Source organism: Bufo gargarizans, chromosome 1 (assembly GCF_014858855.1).
Source record: "Bufo gargarizans isolate SCDJY-AF-19 chromosome 1, ASM1485885v1, whole genome shotgun sequence".
NCBI lineage: Eukaryota > Metazoa > Chordata > Amphibia > Anura > Bufonidae > Bufo > Bufo gargarizans.
Genome location: NC_058080.1, coordinates 412,254,088 through 412,274,931, shown reverse-complemented (window position 1 = coordinate 412,274,931; position 20,844 = coordinate 412,254,088). Strand labels below are relative to the sequence as shown.

At 45.5% G+C, this 20,844-nt stretch overlaps 1 protein-coding gene across 3 annotated transcripts in view; it reads left to right on the top strand.

The window, feature by feature from the left end:
* Positions 1-20,844, top strand: part of ACO1 (aconitase 1) — a 51,016-nt gene that overhangs the window by 7,818 nt on the left and 22,354 nt on the right. For 2 of the 3 annotated variants that reach the window (XM_044271507.1, XM_044271491.1), the window contains exons 2-3: positions 16,345-16,461; positions 19,093-19,261. In XM_044271507.1, the coding sequence (XP_044127442.1) occupies positions 16,365-16,461; positions 19,093-19,261 (266 nt within the window). In that variant the 5' untranslated portion in view covers positions 16,345-16,364. Of the gene's footprint in view, positions 1-1,680; positions 1,780-16,344; positions 16,462-19,092; positions 19,262-20,844 lie in introns of those variants that run through there. The other variant, XM_044271499.1, reaches the window with a different exon arrangement.

Sequence of the window (20,844 nt, the reverse complement as noted above, 5' to 3'; positions counted from 1 at the left end):
GACATGCTGCCGTGAAGCCAGGATCGCGCTCTGCTAGCGCATGCGCGGTATGCTGCCTGTTACAGAGCGATCTTCACTCACTCACTCACTCACCTGCATTTTGCTGACTGCGGATGCGCCGGACAGTTCAATCGCGTGTGCCCGGCCGTAACGCTATAACAGGCAGCGTACCGCGCACGCACTAGAAGAGCGCAATCACAGCAGCATGTCCATCTAATTGTAGAGGAGGGGTAAGGGGCGGGCTTAGCTTTACTTGAAGCAAGGAGGCCGCTGCCCCCTTGACGTCAAGCCTCACTCGCCAACTAACATTAAAAACAGCGTTTTTAACGTTTTTAATCACCTTAATCCACTTGTTCACGCAGCCCGGCTTCTCTTCTGTCTTCTTCTTTGAGGAATAGGACCTTTGATGACGTCACTGCGCTCATCACATGATCTTTTACCATGGTGCTGGATCATGTGATGAGCGCAGTGATGTCACCACAGGTCCTTTTCCTGTGCACAGCAAAGATGAAGACAGAAGAGAAGCCGGGCTGCGCGAACAAGTGGATGCATTGTGTATTAAGAATGCTATTATTTTCCCTTTATAACCATGTTATAAGGGAAAATAATAATGATCGGGTCCCCATCCCGATCGTTTCCTAGCAACCGAGCGTGAAAAACTTCTATGGGGCCTGCGTTGCGTGAAAACCGCACAAAGTACAGCATGCTGCGATTTTCACGCAACACAGTGTTGCGTGAAAATCGCCGCTTATGTGAACAGTCCCATAGAAATTAATGGGTCCGGATTCAGTGCGGGTGCAATGCGTTCACCTCGTGTATCAACATGCATTTCCGTATGTGTTCCATTTATTTATTTATTTTTGCTGACCCATTGACTTGAATGGGGCCACGGAACGTGATTTGCGGGCATTAATAGGACATGTTCTATCTTTCAACAGAACGGAAATGGAATGCATACAGAGTACAGTACTTTTATTTTTTTTCCCGGAACCATTGAAATGAATGGTTCCGTATATGGAACGCAAAAAACTGCCCGTGTGAAAGAGGCCTTATTAGCAGCTTATAGGTATACTTGTAGTGGTTTTGTACTTTCAGTATAGTGTTGCCCTAAGCCAGTGATGGTGAACCTTTTACAGACCGAGTGCCCAAACTGCAATGCAAAACATGGCAATGTACCCTGAATACTACAGTCCAATGTAGTATATCTTCCATGTACTTTATCTTGTAGCTATAATATCCTGCCTACATTCAGTGCGCTGCCTGTGCCGTTCATGCTGCGCCCTGCGCTGATGAATGGCAGGAAAAGTCTAAGGCATATTAGTACACCATAGACTTAATACAGGGTGCGGGTACCATAGGTTCACCACCACTGCCCTAAGCTGTCCTTTTCCTTTTTTCCTGATTTTGTACATTTTTATGAATGCAGCACAAGTGAAATGATATTTCTGCTTGGAGAACCTGTCTCCGGGTTTCAATGTATATGTTATAAGTTTTACTGAATCTTTTTCTCACAAAAGCTGGTGCCAGGTTCTCTTTAACACTATGGACGTTACACGTAGGAGGACCCGGGGGAGGCTGGAGAAGTCATGCACAGGGGATAAGCAGCTTTCCCCCCTCCCCTTACTATAGAGCCAGTCATGTTTAACCTATCTGCATTATGTATGGAGAGGCGTGTGTGTGCCCGAGGGTGGAGTTGACTGTCGTGTGACTTGTCAAAGTCTTCACACTGATACAGTAGCCTGTATGTAGCTGCTGACGCTGTCCAGCTAGGTCTGCACCGTGAGTACTTGTGTCTTTCTACTAGTCTTGAGGGGTGTCTGTGTGAACTAGGGCCCAGATGCGACACTTCGCAGTAGACGTCATGTAATGTTATATGTTAAAAGTCTGTCACAATTTGTACCGACATGATCTGGGAGAATTATAAGAAAAAAATCTGTCTTTGTTCCCTATAGCAACCAATCACAGTGCAGCTTTCATGTTCAATTCTACTCTTGAAAAAAATAAAAGCTGTGCTGCGATTGGGCAACAGAGAGCTTTTTGTTTTAGGTTTTTCCCCCAGTGTGATTTACCATACAACTACTAGGAAACGGTTAAATGTGCACTTTGGGTTCTGTACAGGACATGTGTCTGTAAGGCCTCATGTACACGGCCGTTGTTTTGGTCCGCATCCGAGCCGCAGTTTTGGCGGCTCAGATGCGGACCCATTCACTTCAATGGGGCCACAAAAGATGCTGTCCGCATTCGTTGCTCTGTTCCGTGGTCCGCAAAAATAATATAACCTGTCCTATTCTTGTCCACGCTTTGCGGACAAGAATAGGCAGTTATATTAAAGGCTGTCCGTGCCATTCCGCAAATTGCGGAACTCGCAGACGCCATCCGTGTTTTGCGGATCCGTAATTTACGGACCGCAAAACGGACAACTGTCGTGTGCATGTAGCCTAAATCTAGCAAAAAGCCCAGAGATCTTTAAAAAAACTGGTGACTAGTTTAGTGAGATAGCGGTTTTTTATCTTATGATATGAGGCGTCTATACAGGAATGGAGGTTTCTGCATGGAGATATTTACAGTGTGCAGTAGGCAGTATTCAGATGTGAATTGTGCTTCTGGGGTACTTTTTTTTTTTTTTGTTCTTTTTTGCAGAACAGGCACATTAATTTACCAAAGCGGTATATTACTTTTTAGGATGTGCTGCATTTATTTTATTTTATTTTTTACGCTAGATTACCTATTCCACTATATGCTATAGACCAGGCATGTCCAAACTGCGGCCCTCGAGTTGTAGTTTTGCAACAGTTGGAGGGCCGCCGTTTGGACATGCCTGCTATAGACCTATTGTGGTTTTCTTGTGGCTTTGTTGCTGTTTTCCTCCCTCACTTCATTACGAAGAAAAAACTAAATATTAGGTGAGTTACAAACATTTTTACACCAGATTTTGGAGTAGAAATAGTCACAAGACCCCTTTTTGCGACTTTTGAAACTTTTTCACATTTGGCGTTTTCACGCCGTCCTCACCACTTGGGAGTAGCAAAGGCCGGTACCTGAGACCCAGCAAAGATCTACACTTGCAAACGGGCATAAAAGTAGTTTTTTCATTTCAGGCCACAACTACAGTTTTATGGGTTTTGTTTTAACGGCATTCCCTATGCTGTAAAACTGACATATTAACTTTATTCTCTGGGTCAGTACGATTACAGCGATGCCACATTTTTCTTATAGTTTTTCTTGTGTTTTAGTACTTAAATAAAAACTTTGAAAAAAAAAATGAATTATTTTTCTTTGCAGCTCCACATTCTGACCCCCATGACTTTTTTATATTAACTTATCCGGAGCTTTGTGAGCACTTGTTTTTTTGCAGGGCAAGCTATACTTTTTTTATTGATACCATTGAAGACTGTGTATGACCTTTTGGCCTTTAAAAAAAAAAAAAAAAAAAAAAAGACAAATCAGCCATTTTGATTTCTTTGTGACTCTGTACACCGTACAGGCTAAAATATTTTTATATTTTAATAGTACGGTGGTTCTGGTGCTTAGCAATGCTAATGATCTTATTTTTTTAACTTTTTGGGAAAAAAATTTAAAAAAATTCTTACTCTACTTTCAAGGGGTATTCCGGGTATAGAAAGTTATCCTATATCCACAGGATATGAGATAAATATTAGATCTGTGGGATTCCTACCGCTGGGACCCCCACAGTCACTATAGAGCAGATGCCCCACCAATTTAAAAAAAAACAGTAGGCAAAAACGCTTGTGTGCCCTTTATTTCATATATCCCATGGTTTTTCCTGCCAAAAATTCTATGGTTTTTGTCTGGCCCAAAAACGGCACTTATGCCCAAAAGTGGCTGGATACCTGCCGGATCCCATTAGTCAATGAGGTCCGGCAGTGAGCGGCAATATCCGGGTAGGCTGGATCAGTCAAATGGAGGTGTGAACCTAACCTTACAGTGGCAGCCAATGGCTGATGAATTAACCCCTTCACTTCTGTGGGGCCATGCACACATTTAAGATCTGTGTGGCCATTCCGCAAACTACAGAACATTTCCTGTTCTGGTCCGCATAGCAGATGAAAATAGCCATTTCTGTTGATGCGAGTGAGAAAAATATGGACATGGCTGTGTGCATGAGGCCTTCATCTCCATTACAATCATTTATATAGAATTTTAATCTAATTAAGGCTACTTTCACACTAGCGTTCAGAGCGGATCCGTCTGAGACGGATCCGCTCATATAATGCAGACGGTGGCTCCGTTCAGAACGGATCCGTCTGCATTATATTGTAAAAAAAATTCTAAGTGTGAAAGTAGCCTGAACGGATCCGTCCAGACTTTACATTGAAAGTCAATGGGGGACGGATCCGTTTGAAGATTGAGCCATAGTGTGTCATCTTCAAACGGATCCGTCCCCATTGACTTACATTGTAAGTCTGGACGGATCCGCACGGCCAGGCGGACACCCAAACGCTGCAAGCAGCGTTCAGGTGTCCGCCTGCTGAGCGGAGCGGAGGCTGAACGCTGCCAGACTGATGCATTCTGAGCAGATCCGCGTCCACTCAGAATACATTAGTGCTGGACGGATGCGTTCGGGGCCGCTTGTGAGAGCCTTCAAACGATATGAGGCGTCTATACAGGAATGGAGGTTTCTGCATGGAGATACTTACAGTGTGCAGTAGGCAGTATTCAGATGTGAATTGTGCTTCTGGGGTACTTTTTTTTTTTTTTTTTTTTTTTTTGTTCTTCAGAACAGGCACATTAATTTACCAAAGCGGTATATTACTTTTTAGGATGTGCTGCATTTATTTTATTTTTTACGCTATATTACCTATTCCACTATATGCTATAGAGTAGACCTATTGTGGCTTTGTTGCTGTTTTCCTCCCTCACTTCATTACGAAGAAAAAACTAAATATTAGGTCACAAGCGGACACCCGAACGCTAGTGTGAAAGTAGCCTAAAGGGGTTAGTATACCCTGCGGCACCGCTGTTTAGGATTAATTTTACTGAGACCTTAAAGGGGTTGTCCCATCTCAACATTTACGGCCTAGGATATGCCAACAATGTCAGATAGCTGCTTGTCCCACCTCTGGCAGCTGCTCCTATTTCCATGACGCGGCCTCAAACGTGAAGGGACAGTAGCTGCACATGTGTGGCCACCCTCCGTTCATTGCAATGGAAGTTCTCGGCTATTTCCGACAGTCCCATAGTGGCGAATAGAGAGGTGGCCACACTCGCTTGACTTGCTTTACATTCACTGCTATGGTTTTTCTGAAAATAGCCAAGAGTGCTCGCACGGATATTTTCTGAAGTGGATGGAGAGGACGCTGTGCATGTGCAGTGTGTGTCATCCTGGAGATAGGTGCGGGTCCCACCTCTGACATTTGTGACATATCCTTAGCCATATGCCATAATTGTTGAGATAGGACAACGCCTTTAAATAAATGCCGGGATTCCGTCAGATGGCGATGCTGTTTGGGGAGTCCAGTAGGTAACTGACACGTGTAAAATGGTACTTTCCTGGCTGATCTGTCTTCACCCTTCTAGGGTCTGCTTCTCTTCTACAGGATGTTTTACAGCTCAGAGGAAAGAACAGTCAAAACCCTTCTGTGGCAGAATTAACCCGTATTGGCCTGGCAGAAGTCCATGCTGCCACCAAAACAACTCCATTCAAATAAATGGAACTGACTTTCAGTCGCAGCAACTTTCCGTAACAAAATCTGCCTCGTGAGAAGGTCCCCTTCCTTTCACCAGTTCTGTGGTGTGCAGGAACACAAAGGGAGTCAAATCAAATGTCACTGAAGCCAGAATTCTGGAGTGCAGGGTGTAATAAAGTCCCTCAAAGAGTCGGGCATCAGCCGTCAGGCTCTGCAGTTTCTCCTATAGAGTTCCTTTAGGACATGGATATCAAATTCGTGGCCCTCCGGCTGTTGCAAAACTACAACTCACAGCATGTCCTGATGGCAGTAGACAGTCTGAGCATGATGGAAGTTATACATCCCTGCTTTAGGGTTTATACGTAGAGCACTGTAACTTATGGTCCATTCACACAATCGTATTTCTGACTGCGCATCTGTTCCACAATTTTGCGGGACAGGTGCGGACCTATTCATTTCAATGGGGCCACAAAAGATGTGGGCAGCAGACTATGTGCTGTCTGCATCCATCGCTCTGTTTTCCCGCAAAAAAATAAAGTAAAAGTAGAGCATGACAAGAATAGGCATTTCTATCATTACTCTGGCTGTGTGCGTTCCGCAAAATGCGGCACCCATGTTTGCGGACCGCAAAACAATTACTGTCGTGTGAATGGACCCTTATGCAGATTTTTAACCTGGATTTTCGTGCAGTCTTCACTACTTTTGCAGATTTTGCCACGGATTTGCCCCAGATCTCTGCTTTTTAATTGAAACCGCCTCTGAAAATTTCTGCACGTGTACAGGTTTTTAAAATCACTTCTACTTAGCTGGTACTGGCTGTGGATTTTACACATTGTGTGTATATACCCTGCAGGGTACGGTCAGATGAATCGGGTATGTTGCGGATGTTCTGAATTGCAAACGCGTACGAACCTATCCATTAATGATCAGTACCCCAAATCTGTGCATTAGGGCTTATTTACACAGCCATAGTGCTCCTGTTGCCATATTGCGGCCCGCATACGATGGGTCCGCAAATCCGGAGATGCGGTGCGGAACGGAACCCCCACGGAGGCACTACGGAGTGCTTCAATGGGGTTCCGTGCCGTGCTTCCATTGAGCAAAAACATAGAACAAGTTCTATCTTTTTGTGGAACGGACGGATCACTGACCCTATTCAAGTGAATAGGTCCACGATCCACATGTGGCTGCCCCACGGTCGGTGCCCGTGCATTGCGGACCACACGTTCCGCAGCACACAGTCATGTGAACAAGCCCTTAGGAAGGTGACTCTTTACTTTGCCATCAAGGTACTGTAGCTCAGTGGTTTCAGTGAATTATTCCGCTGGTCGTTAGGTGTCCAGTAGACTACGTTGATGGAGCTTAAAGGAGTTTTCTTGCTTCTGTAAATTGCATTTATTATGTAGAGAAAGTTAATACAAGGCACTTACTAATGTATTGTTGTTATCCATATTGCTTCCTTCACTGGCTGGAATCATTTTTCTATCACATTATACGCTGCTCATTTCCATGGTTACGGCCACCCTACAATCCATCAGTGGTGGTCGTGCTTGCACACTAAAGGAAAAAGCATCGGCCTCTATGGTGGGTGGGACCGCACATAGGCTAGTGCGTTTTTATATAGTGTGCAAGCACGACCGCCACTGATGGATTGCAGGGTGGTCTGTAACCATGGAAATAAGCAGTGGATAATGTGATGGAAAAATGAATCCAGCCAGCAAAGGAGAAAATATGGATAATAACAATACATTAGTAAGTGCCTTGTATTATCTTCCTCTACATAATAAATGCAATTTACTAAAATAACAAAACCGCTTTAACATGGCTGGTCCATAGAAAATCCTATATGGACATGCATTTGCTGGTTAGGCCATGTTTACACGGTCAGCATTTCAATACGGATTCAGCACCTACTGTAAATCCTGACAGTCTTAGTGTTTTGTAGTTAATGCAAGTGACTGTGGTATTTTATGCCCAGTTCTCATGTAGTGTCAGGGCCTGGCAAGATGACTATGCAGGAGGGAGGAGCTGGCAGGGGAAGTGGGAGGAGCAAGAGTGCACAGAGTGACTTGGGCCCACCCTCGGTGCACTTAGCCGTTTATTTGCATATGGATTTAATTTACATTTTTCTCCAGAATGAAGAACGGATCACTAAGTGAAAGGTATTATTTCATTCAGGAGAGCTAGCCCTACAAGACATTGTGAATTTCCAGGTGACAGACTCCAGGAAAATATATTTATGTCATCAGTATCAGATCTGTAGAGGTATGTCATCGGGGACCCCCGCCAATCGGCTGTTGGAAAAGGCCTTGAGCGCTGCATGGCCTAATTGCAGCTGAGCCGCATTCAAGTCAATGGGACTGAGCACTGACGCTATATGATGTACGGTGCTGTCCTTGGAAAGCTGCCGGGAGCCGGCTATGCTTACCAGAGCTCCGGTGAGTGCTGTGGCTCCATGACACAGCTGATCGGTGCGGGTACCGAGCCTTGGACCCCCGCTGATGTGATAAGGATATCCTATCCTGAGGATAAGTCGTCGTCATCTTTTCCAGGATAACCCCTATAAGGCTATGTTTACACTGCATATTTTTGCCATGGATTTTATCAGGGATTCTGCACCGGAAACCTCTCAGCATCCGTGGTAACACCACCTGTTTTCAATGGGAGTCTGCACTGCCATTCATAGGGCTGCAGAATATTTATGTGCAGTATTCCATACCGGGAAGTATTCTCACGGTTTAGCGCTATTCAGTGGGGGCTAAACTGGGAGCAGGTCCACAGCACTGAAATCTAAAAACCAAGGCAGAAACGGTGTCAAAATCCACCTTGCGAATATAGTCTTAAAGGGAACCTGTCGCCGTGAAACTGCAAAGTAAGCAGCAGCGTGTTATAGAGCAGGAGGAGCTGAGCAGACTGATATATAGTTTTATGGTAAAAGGATTCAGTATATTGTAATTTATATATTTAAATTCCTGCTCACTCTGGGCTTTGAAGTCCAGGAGTCGGTCCCATCAGTAACTGACAGCCTTCCCCCTATTACTGTGTATACAGAGATGGCTGTCAGTCACTGACTGAAGACAAGCAGACGGTCCTATCAGTGACTGACAGCCTTCCCCCTATTACTGTGTATACAGAGATGGCTGTCAGTCACTGACTGAAGACAAGCAGACGGTCCTATCAGTGACTGACGGCCTTCCCCCTATTACTGTGTATACAGAGATAGCTGTCAGTCACTGACTGAAGACAAGCAGACGGTCCTATCAGTGACTGACGGCCTTCCCCCTATTACTGTGTATACAGAGATAGCTGTCAGTCACTGACTGAAGACAAGCAGACAGTCCTATCAGTGACTGACAGTCTTCCCCCTATTACTGTCTATACAGAGATAGCTGTCAGTCACTGACTGAAGACAAGCAGGTGGTCCTATCAATGACTGACAGCCTTCCCTCTATGACTGTGTATACAGAGATAGCTGTCAGTCACTGACTGAAGACAAGGAGAAGGTCCTATCAGTGACTGACAGCCTTCCCTCTATTACTGTGTATACAGAGATAGCTGTCAGTCACTGACTGAAGACAAGCAGAAGGTCCTATCAGTGACTGACAGCCTTCCCCCTATTACTGTGTATACAGAGATAGCTGTCAGTCACTGACTGAAGACAAGCAGGTGGTCCTATCAGTGACTGACAGTCTTCCCCCTATTACTGTGTATACAGAGATAGCTGTCAGTCACTGACTGAAGACAAGCAGACGGTCCTATCAGTGACTGACAGCCTTCCCCCTATTACTGTGTATACAGAGATAGCTGTCAGTCACTGACTGAAGACAAGCAGACGGTCCTATCAGTGACTGACAGTCTTCCCCCTATTACTGTGTATACAGAGATAGCTGTCAGTCACTGACTGAAGACAAGGAGACGGTCCTATCAATGACTGACAGCTATCTCTGTATGCACAGTAATAGGGGGAAGGCTGTCAGTCACTGACTGAAGACAAGCAGGCGGTCCTGACAGTCTTCCCTCTATGACTGTATACAGAGATAGCTGTCAGTCACTGACTGAAGACAAGCAGACGGTCCTATCAATGACTGACAGCCTTCCCTCTATGACTGTGTATACAGAGATAGCTGTCAGTCACTGATAGGACCGTCTGCTTGACTACAAAGCCCAGAATGAGTAGAGATAAAAATGTATAAAATATAAGTTATACTGGATCCTTTTACCACAAAACTATACATCAGTCTGCTCAGCTCCTCCTGCTCTATAAACCCCATGGTCAATGTGACGGGTTGCTTTAAAGGGAACCTGTCACCAGTTTTATGGTGTCCTAACTAAAGGCAACATAAATAAGTGATTCTCTTAGCAAAATGCTGGGTCACTTTCTTTAATTGACCCAGTCAATCTGCCAACATCTTGTATTGAAAAGCTCCAGCTGATAATGATGAGTCATGAATATTCATGAGCTCCTGACTCTCCCCGTCTACCTGCTGCTGAGTGACAGTTATTTACCATAGGAATCAGCAGCAGGTGGGCAGGGGAGTGGCTATAGCTCTGAATTAAATATACGCTGGACTCAATGACATCACACTGGACTCAAATCGGCTCATTAGCATGCAGCATCTTTGTGTATATTATGAGGTAACCATCTGTCACACCAGTAAGTGAATACATCTAAGGCACTTTTTTAGTAGTTAAAGGGGTTGTCCAGGTTCAGAGCTGAACCTGGACATCCCTCCATTTTCACCCCGGCAGCCCCCCTGACATGAGCATCGGAGCAGTTCATGCTCCGATGCTCTCCTTTGCCCTGCGCTAAATCGCGCAGGGCAAAGGCATTTTTCTGAGTTCCGGTGACATACCGGGCTCTCTATGGGGCTGACAGGCAGCCCGGTGACGTCACCGGCACTGATGGGCGGGATTTGGCTCTGCCCTAGCCAGTAAAACGGCTAGGGCAGAGCTAAAGCCCGCCCCTCAGAGCCGGTGACGTCACCGAACACACTGCTGGGCGGAAGTTACCGCCCGGCAGTGTGTTATTGAAAACACAAGAGCCTGTGCCCTGCGCGATCTAGCGCAGGGCACTGGAGCGCATCGGAGCATGAGATGCTCCGATGCCAGGCTCAGGAGGGCTGCCGGGGTGAGAACCCGGACAACCCCTTTAATGATTGTGTATAATTAGTTAGATTATAATCAAATATCCACATGACAGGTTCCCTTTAAGGTCCACAGTGGGGATAATCCACATGTGGCTCCACTGGCACATCCATTGCAGAGTTTTAGTCATGGATTGTGTGCCACGTCTGCTGCTGTGGTAAATCCAATATGTGTTTCTGATGTTATTGGGTTTACATGTGACCAGCTATGAGCTGCCCTTCAGCACAGTTTCATATCTCCTCTGGCATTGGTTTTTATGAGAATGTACCGTATTTGGAGGCTGAGACCTCACCCTTGATACTGTAGGTTTGTTGCGAGGCTGGCTCTGTGGCTGTGGAGGAGGGGGATGGGCACGTCTTCTGACAGTGCCAGGGTTTTCTGCTGAGTCACCGGCCAAGTTTTTCTTTGTTATTTGTTGTTTTTCAGCCATATTACATGTGGTTATATCATTACAGAGAATGCACTCTCCTTCCTCTGTAACCACTGTAGTAACTGCCACTTTTCACTGCCCAGTTACAGCATGCTTAAAGGGCATCTGTCCTCAGATTTGTATCTGACACTGGCTGACCTGTTGCAGGTGCGCTTGACAGCTGAAGACATCGTGTTGGTCCCACGTTCGTATGTGCCCGCATTGCTGAGAAAAATGAAGTTTTAATGTAGGCAAATGAGCCTCTAGGAGCAACGGGGGCGTTGCCATTACACCCAGAGGCTCTGCTCTCTCTGCAACTGCAGAACCCTCTGCTTTTTGATCGACAGGGCCAGGCAGGTGTGATGATGTTTTCACTGCCTGGCCCTGCCATTTAAAGTACAGAGAGAGCTGAACCTCTCGGTGTAATGGCAACGCCCCCGTTGCTCCTAGATCCTCATTTGCATATATTAAAACAATTTTTCTCAGCAATGTGGGCATATGCAGATCGGACCAACACAGATGCCTTCAGCTGCCAAGTGCACATGTAACAGGTCAGCCAGTGTCATAGGTGCACATCTGCTGACTGATCCCCTTTTAAGGGGTTTTCCACCTATCCTCGGCACAGGTCATCGATATCAGATCAGCGGGGGTCCTACACCCTGTACCCCTACCACTCAGCTGTTTGGGAGTAGCTTTGGTGTCGGAAACACAAAGCTCTGTTCTGTTTGATCGGGAGCAGCGCTGCAGTAACCACTAAACAATGGTTGGGGCGGGGTAGTCCTGGCGCCAAAGCTACTCCCAAACAGCTGATCGGTGGGGGTGCAGAGTGACTCTTGGACCATCAATCTGAAAATACTGGAGAACCCCTTTCACTGATCTAGGGAATTCCTTGTTAGCTAAAGCAGAGCGTCGTGTCCAGTACTGCTAAAACTACTACTGCACGACAAGAACACAGTTTATGGCACGGGCATCTGTTAAATGGGGTATCCAACCCCTATAATACCCCCCAAAATGCCCCAGCCCCTCACACAGGTTATATTTACCTTGCTCCCTAGCACCCGTGTCGCTTCTGATGCATGCATGGCCACCTGGGTCACCCGCAATGCTAGGGAGGCTCATTTCCGACACCAGATGTTTTAATCCGCACACAGGGAGAAGGGACCAGGAGCGACGCGGGGAGCCAGGTAAGTATAGTCATTGTGAGGGGCCCGGGCATATGGGAGGCATTTAATAGTCTTGGATAACCCCTTTAAAACAAACATCTCAGGAGAGGTGACAGGTCCTCTTTAAATGGCATCTGTTAGCAGGATCAACCCTATCAAACCAACTATTGTGTCTGGTAAGGTTGAGTCAGCTGATTACCAGACACGTGGTGGCATTTAGGAAAAATCAGTATTTTAAATTTAAGAATATTCAAATTAGAGCTTAAGTGCACAAAGGATAGGTTATGGCTACTCAGTGCACTTTAGCTCCTCTGTTCTGCTGTGCAAGACACTCCCGCTTCCACTTTATTGATAGTGCCAGCCGGGCATCAGATTCATCAGCATGCCATACAGTACACCCTGGAGCATGCGCAGTAGTCTTTGCAGTGTGGATAGTACAATAAAATGTATTGTTCAGGCGCCAAGGATAATTACTGAACTTCTCAAACGTGGGATGATAGGGCTAGGCGAGCTGACCAATTGGATGCCTGGCCATGCCAATCAAGTGGAGGGGGAGGGTCTTCAGAAGAAGCTAGAGTTCACCGATTGGCTAGGGCCTACCCTTGGTGCCCTAATTGGCATGCAGGTTAAAACAGAGATTTCTCCTAATGCCTCAGCACATTAGAGGGACAGAGATCTAGTGTTAATGAGCCGGATCAGGCCTGCCGGGCTCTATGCCTGGTTTGATACGGATGGTCCTGTTTCAGAGCAGGAGGTGCTGAACAGAGCAGTATAAAGTTTTATAGGAAAAGATGTATCGTAACCATTACTTATTGATTGAAACCTGCTCATTCTGGGCTTAGGAGTCCAGTGGGCGGTCCTACTTGTAGACTGACAGCGTTCCCGCTATGGCTGTCCATGCAGAGAGATGTCAATCAGTTATTAGGACTGCCCACTGAAGACAGCGTTGTATAGAGGTAACGTAGTGAGCGATCCTGTTACTGAGATTTTCACAAGAAGTAAAATGAAGTAACAGTATTTTCACACTAGTATTATTCTTTTCCTGTATTGAGTTCCGTCATAGGGGCTCAATACCGGAAAAAAACGGATCAGTTTTATCCTAATGCATTTTGAATGGAGAGAAATCTGTTCAGGATGCATCAGTTCAGTCCCTCCTACGTTTTTTGGCCGGAGAAAACACTGCAGCATGCTGCAGTTTTCTCTCCGGCCCAAGATCCTGAACACTTGCTGGAATGCCGGATCCAGCATTAATTTACATTGAAGTGTTCCGACACAATGGATCCGGCTTGTGGGATGCGCAGACCTTTAAAAATGCAAAAAATAATAAAAATTATACCGGATCTATTTTTCCGGATGACACCGGAGAGACTGATCCGGTATTTCAATGCATTTGTCAGATGGATCCGCATCCGGATCCGTCTGACAAATGCCATCCGTTTGCGTCCGGATTGCTGGATCTGCCTGCTGGAATCCTCTGCCGCAAGTGTGAAAGTACCCTAAAAAAAAACTAAAAAAACCCACTTTCCTGTATATCCTCTTATTACGTATAAATAATGGACATAGCCTTGTAAGGTTCATATAGTGACATCCTGCCATAACAGGTATAGATTCATATCATTAGGATATAGCAAAAATATATATATTTTTTTTTTATATATATATATATATTATATATTTTTTATATATATTTTTTTCAATATATTCTGTCTGGTTTTACAAAGCTTTGTGTTTAAAAGATATCTAGTAAAATGTAAAGTCCCCAGGAAAATCTCTTCACTATATTGGGGCTCATGTTTTAGTCCCACATTCCTCTGAAGAAGAGAAGATTGCGGCCATGAACTTTGTCCTGGTTTTAAGTCCAATGTGTTGAAAGCTGAAATGGAGAAACTGGAGTTTTGCTGAGCAAGCTTTCTTGTTTAACCCTCTTCATTCCAGAACTAGGATATGATACTTGTGGGTTGGAGATTCTCTCCTTTTTCCTTTTACATATATACTTGGGTTGGGTCTCGAGAAGCTATCTTAGAAGTTCTCCACGTCATGGAGATAGTGTAAAACCAAGATAAGGAATTGAAATGAGTTTTACTTGTGGTATCTAGCCACCGCATTGGGATTTGCAGCACAGTCATTCCTGCCCCAAATAATGCTCTTGAACACTCCGCAATCCGCCATATTTAGCCTATATAATGAATATGCCAGCAGTGTGTATTGGGAGATCTATATCCCTGCTAATCCTTTACCAGTGGTCCAGCAGTAGAGCAGTGGGTGATGAGGATAGGTCATCAATAAGTAAAACTCTGACAACCCCTTTTAAAGGGGTTGTCATCTCAGACTTTCATGGTATAAAACTAGGATATGCCATCAAAGTCAGACAAGTGCAGGTCCCACCTCTGGGATCTGCACCGATCTCTGGAACGGGCCCCTGAAAGTGAAGGAGAGCACACTGCGCGTGCTCGACGTGCTCCCCATTCATGGGAGCAGCCTAAGCTATATTTGTAAGTCCCATACAAATCAATGGAGAGTGCACTGTGCAAGTGCAGCCACTGGCAGAGCAGTGCCATAAGATGAATGAAGGTTGGCCGCGCATGCGCAGTTGCGCTCCGCTCGCTTCGGGGGTTGTCTTGTAAAGATAGGTGTGGGTCCCATATTCTAGCATCAGTGTCTAAGAAAAGACAACCCCTTTAAGGGCCAAGCCATTTGTGGCCTGAGACCACTCAAATGTTTTAGATTTTATTTTTATTTTTTCTTGTCTTGCTTAGATCACTAACCCTAGGATCTACCTGCCTTTTTTTTTTTTTTTAATTCAGTGGTCATCAGGTAATACTGTATTTCCCCCCCCTCCATCCACATGCCATCCAGGGCCTCTACAGATTTAACCCTGAGTCTTCCTTTTGAATCGCTGCTGCTCTACCCCCAGGCATTCAGTGTTGAAGTGGTGGTCTTACAATAATGTATTCTTGTGTTAGTATTATTAGTAAGGAGATATTTAAAAAGAAAAATGAAACCGATGTATTGTCTGTAAATGTCACCTTCCATTCTGCTGGTCATCTTGGCAGCCTCCATAGATGTTGTGTGGTCTCTCAGGATCTGCCATGGAGAGTGCTGCCTTGGGGTCTCACCTGTGTTAGAGGTTGGTTCATCTCAGATCCCTATGATAGACAGATGTAGGTTCCACCTATGGGACCCACTTCATTCTCCAGAATGGGGCCCCCGGAAGTGAATGGAGGGCAGCTGTGCTGTGCAGTCCTGGCACAGTTCCCATAGCAGTGAATGGAGATGTCGCCACATTTGTGCAGTTCGCTCTCCATTCATCGCTATGGGACATGCGAAAATAGCCGAGCACGCTCGCCCAGCTATTTTTGGAACTCCCACAGTGATGAATGGAGAAGACGCCGCTCATGCGTGTTTGGCAGGCCCTATTCTGGAGATAGGACCCACACCATTGATAGCAGACCCTAACAATATGCCATCAGTTTCTGAGATGAGCCATCCACTTTCAAGGGGCTGTACATTACTTTTTGTCTAATGCCCGCAGCCTGCCTCCTGAAACAGAAGATTCATACTTAACTGCGCTCCGGTCCTCCGCACTCCGGTCCCCGCAGTGTTGACATAAGGTGCTCCACTGCAGCCATTGACAGGCTTTAGCAGTGATGTGGCCACAATTGGCACATCACCACTGGAGCCAGTCCATTGGCTGCAGCAGAGCATGTGGCTCTGCCCATACGGCGCCAGATGTCAACCCTGTACGAATCTTCTGTTTCAGGAGGCAGGGTGTGGGCATTCAATAAAGTCATTTAAGTTTCTTTTTGATTGGAGTGGTTTAATGGTAGACCATGTCCCAAGCCAAACTATATTTGTCACCACTGCAGCCAAGTTCTCATCTTTACAGTCAATTTTATGTTGGTTTACCAAGCAAGGCCGGACATGTTTGCTACAAAAAGAGAATGATGAATGTATCTGATAACTGCCCATGTTTTCTTAGGTCTGCTTGAAAGAAGAATTATGAGTAACCCCTTTCAGCACTTAGTGGAGCCACTCAACCCTGCGGAGCCCAAGAAGACCTTTTTCAGTCTCCATAAGTTGAACGATGCCAGATACGGTATGTGATACATTTTGTAGATAAGTGTGACGCTGAGTGTTAGAGCGGGTCAGTCGCAGGAGGACAACTTTAAAGGGTTGCATAACTATGAACAGCATGTATCGCCTCTCCACAGGATATAAGTGGTATGATAGCAGGGAGTCAACCGTGGCAGTAGCTTTCAAGTCATAGGAGAAGATACTTATTATGAACTACAAGTTTACCTCTTCGTTAATGTGTTGATTGGATCTGTGAGCTGGCATCCGCATTACAATGAAGGGACGAGCAGGGGTCTCCCAACTTCTTCTGTGCCTTTTAGGCTACTTTCACAGTAGCGTTTTGGCTTTCCGTTTGTGAGATCTGTTCAGCCTTTTGCGGTCTGCCTGACGAAGCGGAGCCGAACTGATCCGTTCTGACACACAATGTAAGTCAATGGGGACGGATCTGTTTTCTCTGACACAATAGAAAACGAATCCGCCCCCATTGACTTTCAATGGTGTTCAAGACTGATCCGTCATGGCTATACAGACGTGGACAAAATTGTTGGTACCCTTTGGTCAATGAAAGAAAAAGTCACAATGGTCACAGAAATAACTTTAATCTGACAAAAGTAATAATAAATTAAAATTCTATAAATGTTAACCAATGAAAGTCAGACATTGTTTTTCAACCATGCTTCAACAGAATTATGTAAAAAAATAAACTCATGAAACAGGCATGGACAAAAATGATGGTACCCCTAACTTAATATTTTGTTGCGCAACCTTTTGAGGCAATCACTGCAATCAAACGCTTCCTGTAACTGTCAATGAGACATCTGCACCTCTCAGCAGGTATTTTGGCCCACTCCTCATGAGCAAACTGCTCCAGTTGTGTCCGGTTTGAAGGGTGCCTTTTCCAGACTGCATGTTTCAGCTCCTTCCAAAGATGCTCAATAGGATTGAGGTCAGGGCTCATAGAAGGCCACTTTAGAATAGTCCAATTTTTTCCTCTTAGCCATTCTTGGGTGTTTTTAGCGGTGTGTTTTGGGTCATTGTCCTGTTGCAAGACCCATGACCTGCGACTGAGACCAAGCTTTCTGACACTGGCTAGTACATTTCTCTCTAGAATTCCTTGATAGTCTTGAGATTTCATTGTACCCTGCACAGATTCAAGACACCCTGTGCCAGACGCAGCAAAGCAGCCCCAGAACATAACAGAGCCTCCTCCATGTTTCACAGTAGGGACAGTGTTCTTTTCTTGATATGCTTCATTTTTTCGTCTGTGAACATACAGCTGATGTGCCTTGGCAAAAACTTCGATTTTTGTCTCATCTGTCCACAGGACATTCTCCCAGAAGCTTTGTGGCTTGTCAACATGTAGTTTGGCATATTCCAGTCTTGCTTTTTTATGATTCGTTTTCAACAATGGTGTCCTCCTTGGTCGTCTCCCATGTAGTCCACTTTGGCTCAAACAACGACGGATGGTGCGATCTGACACTGATGTTCCTTGAGCATGAAGTTCACCTTGAATCTCTTTAGAAGTCTTTCTAGGCTCTTTTGTTACCATTCGGATTATCCGTCTCTTAGATTTGTCATCAATTTTCCTCCTGCGGCCACGTCCAGGGAGGTTGGCTACAGTCCCATGGATCTTAAACTTATGAATAATATGTGCAACTGTACTCACAGGAACATCTAGTTGCTTGGAGATGGTCTTATAGCCTTTACCTTTAACATGCTTGTCTATAATTTTCTTTCTGATCTCTTGAGACAGCTCTTTCCTTTGCTTCCTCTGGTCCATGTCGAGTGTGGTACACACCATATCACCAAACAACACAGTGATTACCTGGAGCCATATATATAGGCCCAATGGCTGATTACAAGGTTGTAGACACCTGTGATGCTAATTAGTGGACACACCTTGAATTAACATGTCCCTTTGGTCACATTATGTTCTGTGTTTTCTAGGGGTACCATCATTTTTGTCCATGCCTGTTTCATGAGTTTATTTTTTTACATAATTCTGTTGAAGCATGGTTGAAAAACAATGTCTGACTTTCATTGGTTAACATTTATAGAATTTTAATTTATTATTACTTTTGTCAGATTAAAGTTATTTCTGTGACCATTGTGACTTTTTCTTTCATTGACCAAAGGGTACCAACAATTTTGTCCACGTCTGTATAAGACCTATTACAACTAGATCAGTTCATGACGGATAAATGCGGTTGTATTATTGTAACGGAACCATTTTTGCAGATCTGCAAAAAAAACGCTAATGTGAAAGTAGCCTTAATCGTTTAGCTTGAAGACTCCAGTTTACCAACCTATATTTTGCTTCCTCTTCAAACTAATGGGACTGTAGAGCCATCCCTCAATGCCGTGTCAGAAGACTTTAGCTAACAGAAGCCTTCATAAACTGTTCTCCTGACTCCTTTTTAACCTTCTATTTTGTATCCACAAAAATTGGTTCCGTCACAAACCCCTTTTGTTTTGGTGGTGGAGACTTCACCAGTGTGCTCTTCTCAGATGTACACCATATATGACCTGTCAGAACATAATTTTCACTGAGTTTTCCCTTTTAGGTATTCTAATTTCATACTCTACTATTACTCTACTCTACTACTCTTTTTTACAATGGCTGTTAAAGCTCTAATAACATATTTCTTTTCAGCCCGTTTACCCTTCTCCATTCGAGTCCTTCTTGAGTCAGCCATCAGGAACTGTGATGAATTTCTGGTGAAAAGCAAAGATGTTGATAACATCTTGAACTGGAAAGTCACGCAGTATGAGAATGTGGAAGTCCCGTTCCGTCCAGCAAGGGTTATTCTGCAGGATTTCACGTAATTCCAGTATTTTATTACTATTCATGCTTTCTTTTATGTGTCAGTTAGGCCTCATGCACACAACAGTTTTTTTTTCACGGTCCGCAAAAACGGGGTCCGTAGGTCCGTGATCCGTGACCGTTTTTTCGTCCGTGGGTCTTCCTTGATTTTTGGAGGATCCACGGACATGAAAAAAAAGTCGTTTTGGTGTCCGCCTGGCCGTGCGGAGCCAAACGGATCCGTCCTGAATTACAATGCAAGTCAATGGGGACGGATCCGTTTGACGTTGACACAATATGGTGCCATTTCAAACGGATCCGTCCCCATTGACTTTCAATGTAAAGTCTGGAGTTCTTTTATACCATCGGATTGGAGTTTTCTCCAATCCGATGGTATATTTTAACTTGAAGCGTCCCCATTACCATGGGAACGCCTCTATGTTAGAATATACTGTCGGATATGAGCTACATCGTGAAACTCAGATCCGACAGTATATTCTAACACAGAGGCGTTCCCATGGTGATGGGGACGCTTCAGGTTAGAATATACAAAAAAAACTGTGTACATGACTGCCCCCTGCTGCCTGGCAGACCCCCCCCCCCCCCCCCCCTCCCTGTTTTTAACTCATTGGTGGCCAGTGGGCCCCCCCCCTCCCTCCCCTGTAGTTAACTCGTTGGTGGCCAGTGTGCTAACCCCCCCCTCCCTCCCTCTATTGTAATAATAGCATTGGTGGCAGTGTGCGCCCCCCCTCCCTCCCTCTATTGTAATAATAGCATTGGTGGCAGTGTGCGCCCCCTCCCTCCCTCTATTGTAATAATAGCATTGGTGGCAGTGTGAGGCCTCCCCTCTCCCCCCCTCTCCCCCCCCCCCCCCCCGATCATTGGTGGCAGCGGAGTAGAAGCATCATACTTACCTGGCTGCTGGCTGCTGCGATCTCTGTGTCCGGCCGGGAGCTCCTCCTACTGGTAAGTGACAGGTCTGTGCGGCGCATTGCTGTCACTTACCAGTAGGAGGAGCTCCCGGCCGGACGCAGACATCGCAGCAGCCAGCAGGTAAGTATGAATCTTCTACTATTGCTAAGGCTAAGTAACCATGGCAACCAGGACTGCAGTAGCGTCCTCGTTGCCATGGTTACCGATCGGAGCCCCAGCGATTAAACTGGGACTCCGATCGGAACTCCGCTGCCACCAATGATCTAGGGGGGGGAGAGGGGAGGCCACCAATGTATTAAAAGAATAGAGGGAGGAAGGGGGGGGGGGGGCGCACACTGCCACCAATGTATTAAAAGAATAGAGGGAGGAAGGGGGGGGGGGGGGCGCACACTGCCACCAATGTATTAAAACAATAGAGGGAGGAGGGGGGGGGGGGGGCGCACACTGCTACCAATGTTAATGCAATAGAGGGAGGGAGGGGGGCCGCACACTGTGCCACCAATGCTATTATTACAATAGAGGGAGGGAGGAGGGGGGGGGGGGGGCAAACACTGTGCCACCAATGTTATCATTACAATAGAGGGAGGGAGGGGAGGCCGCACACTGCCACCAATGTTATCATTACAATAGAGGGAGGGAGGGGGGGGAGCACTGGCCACCAATGAAATT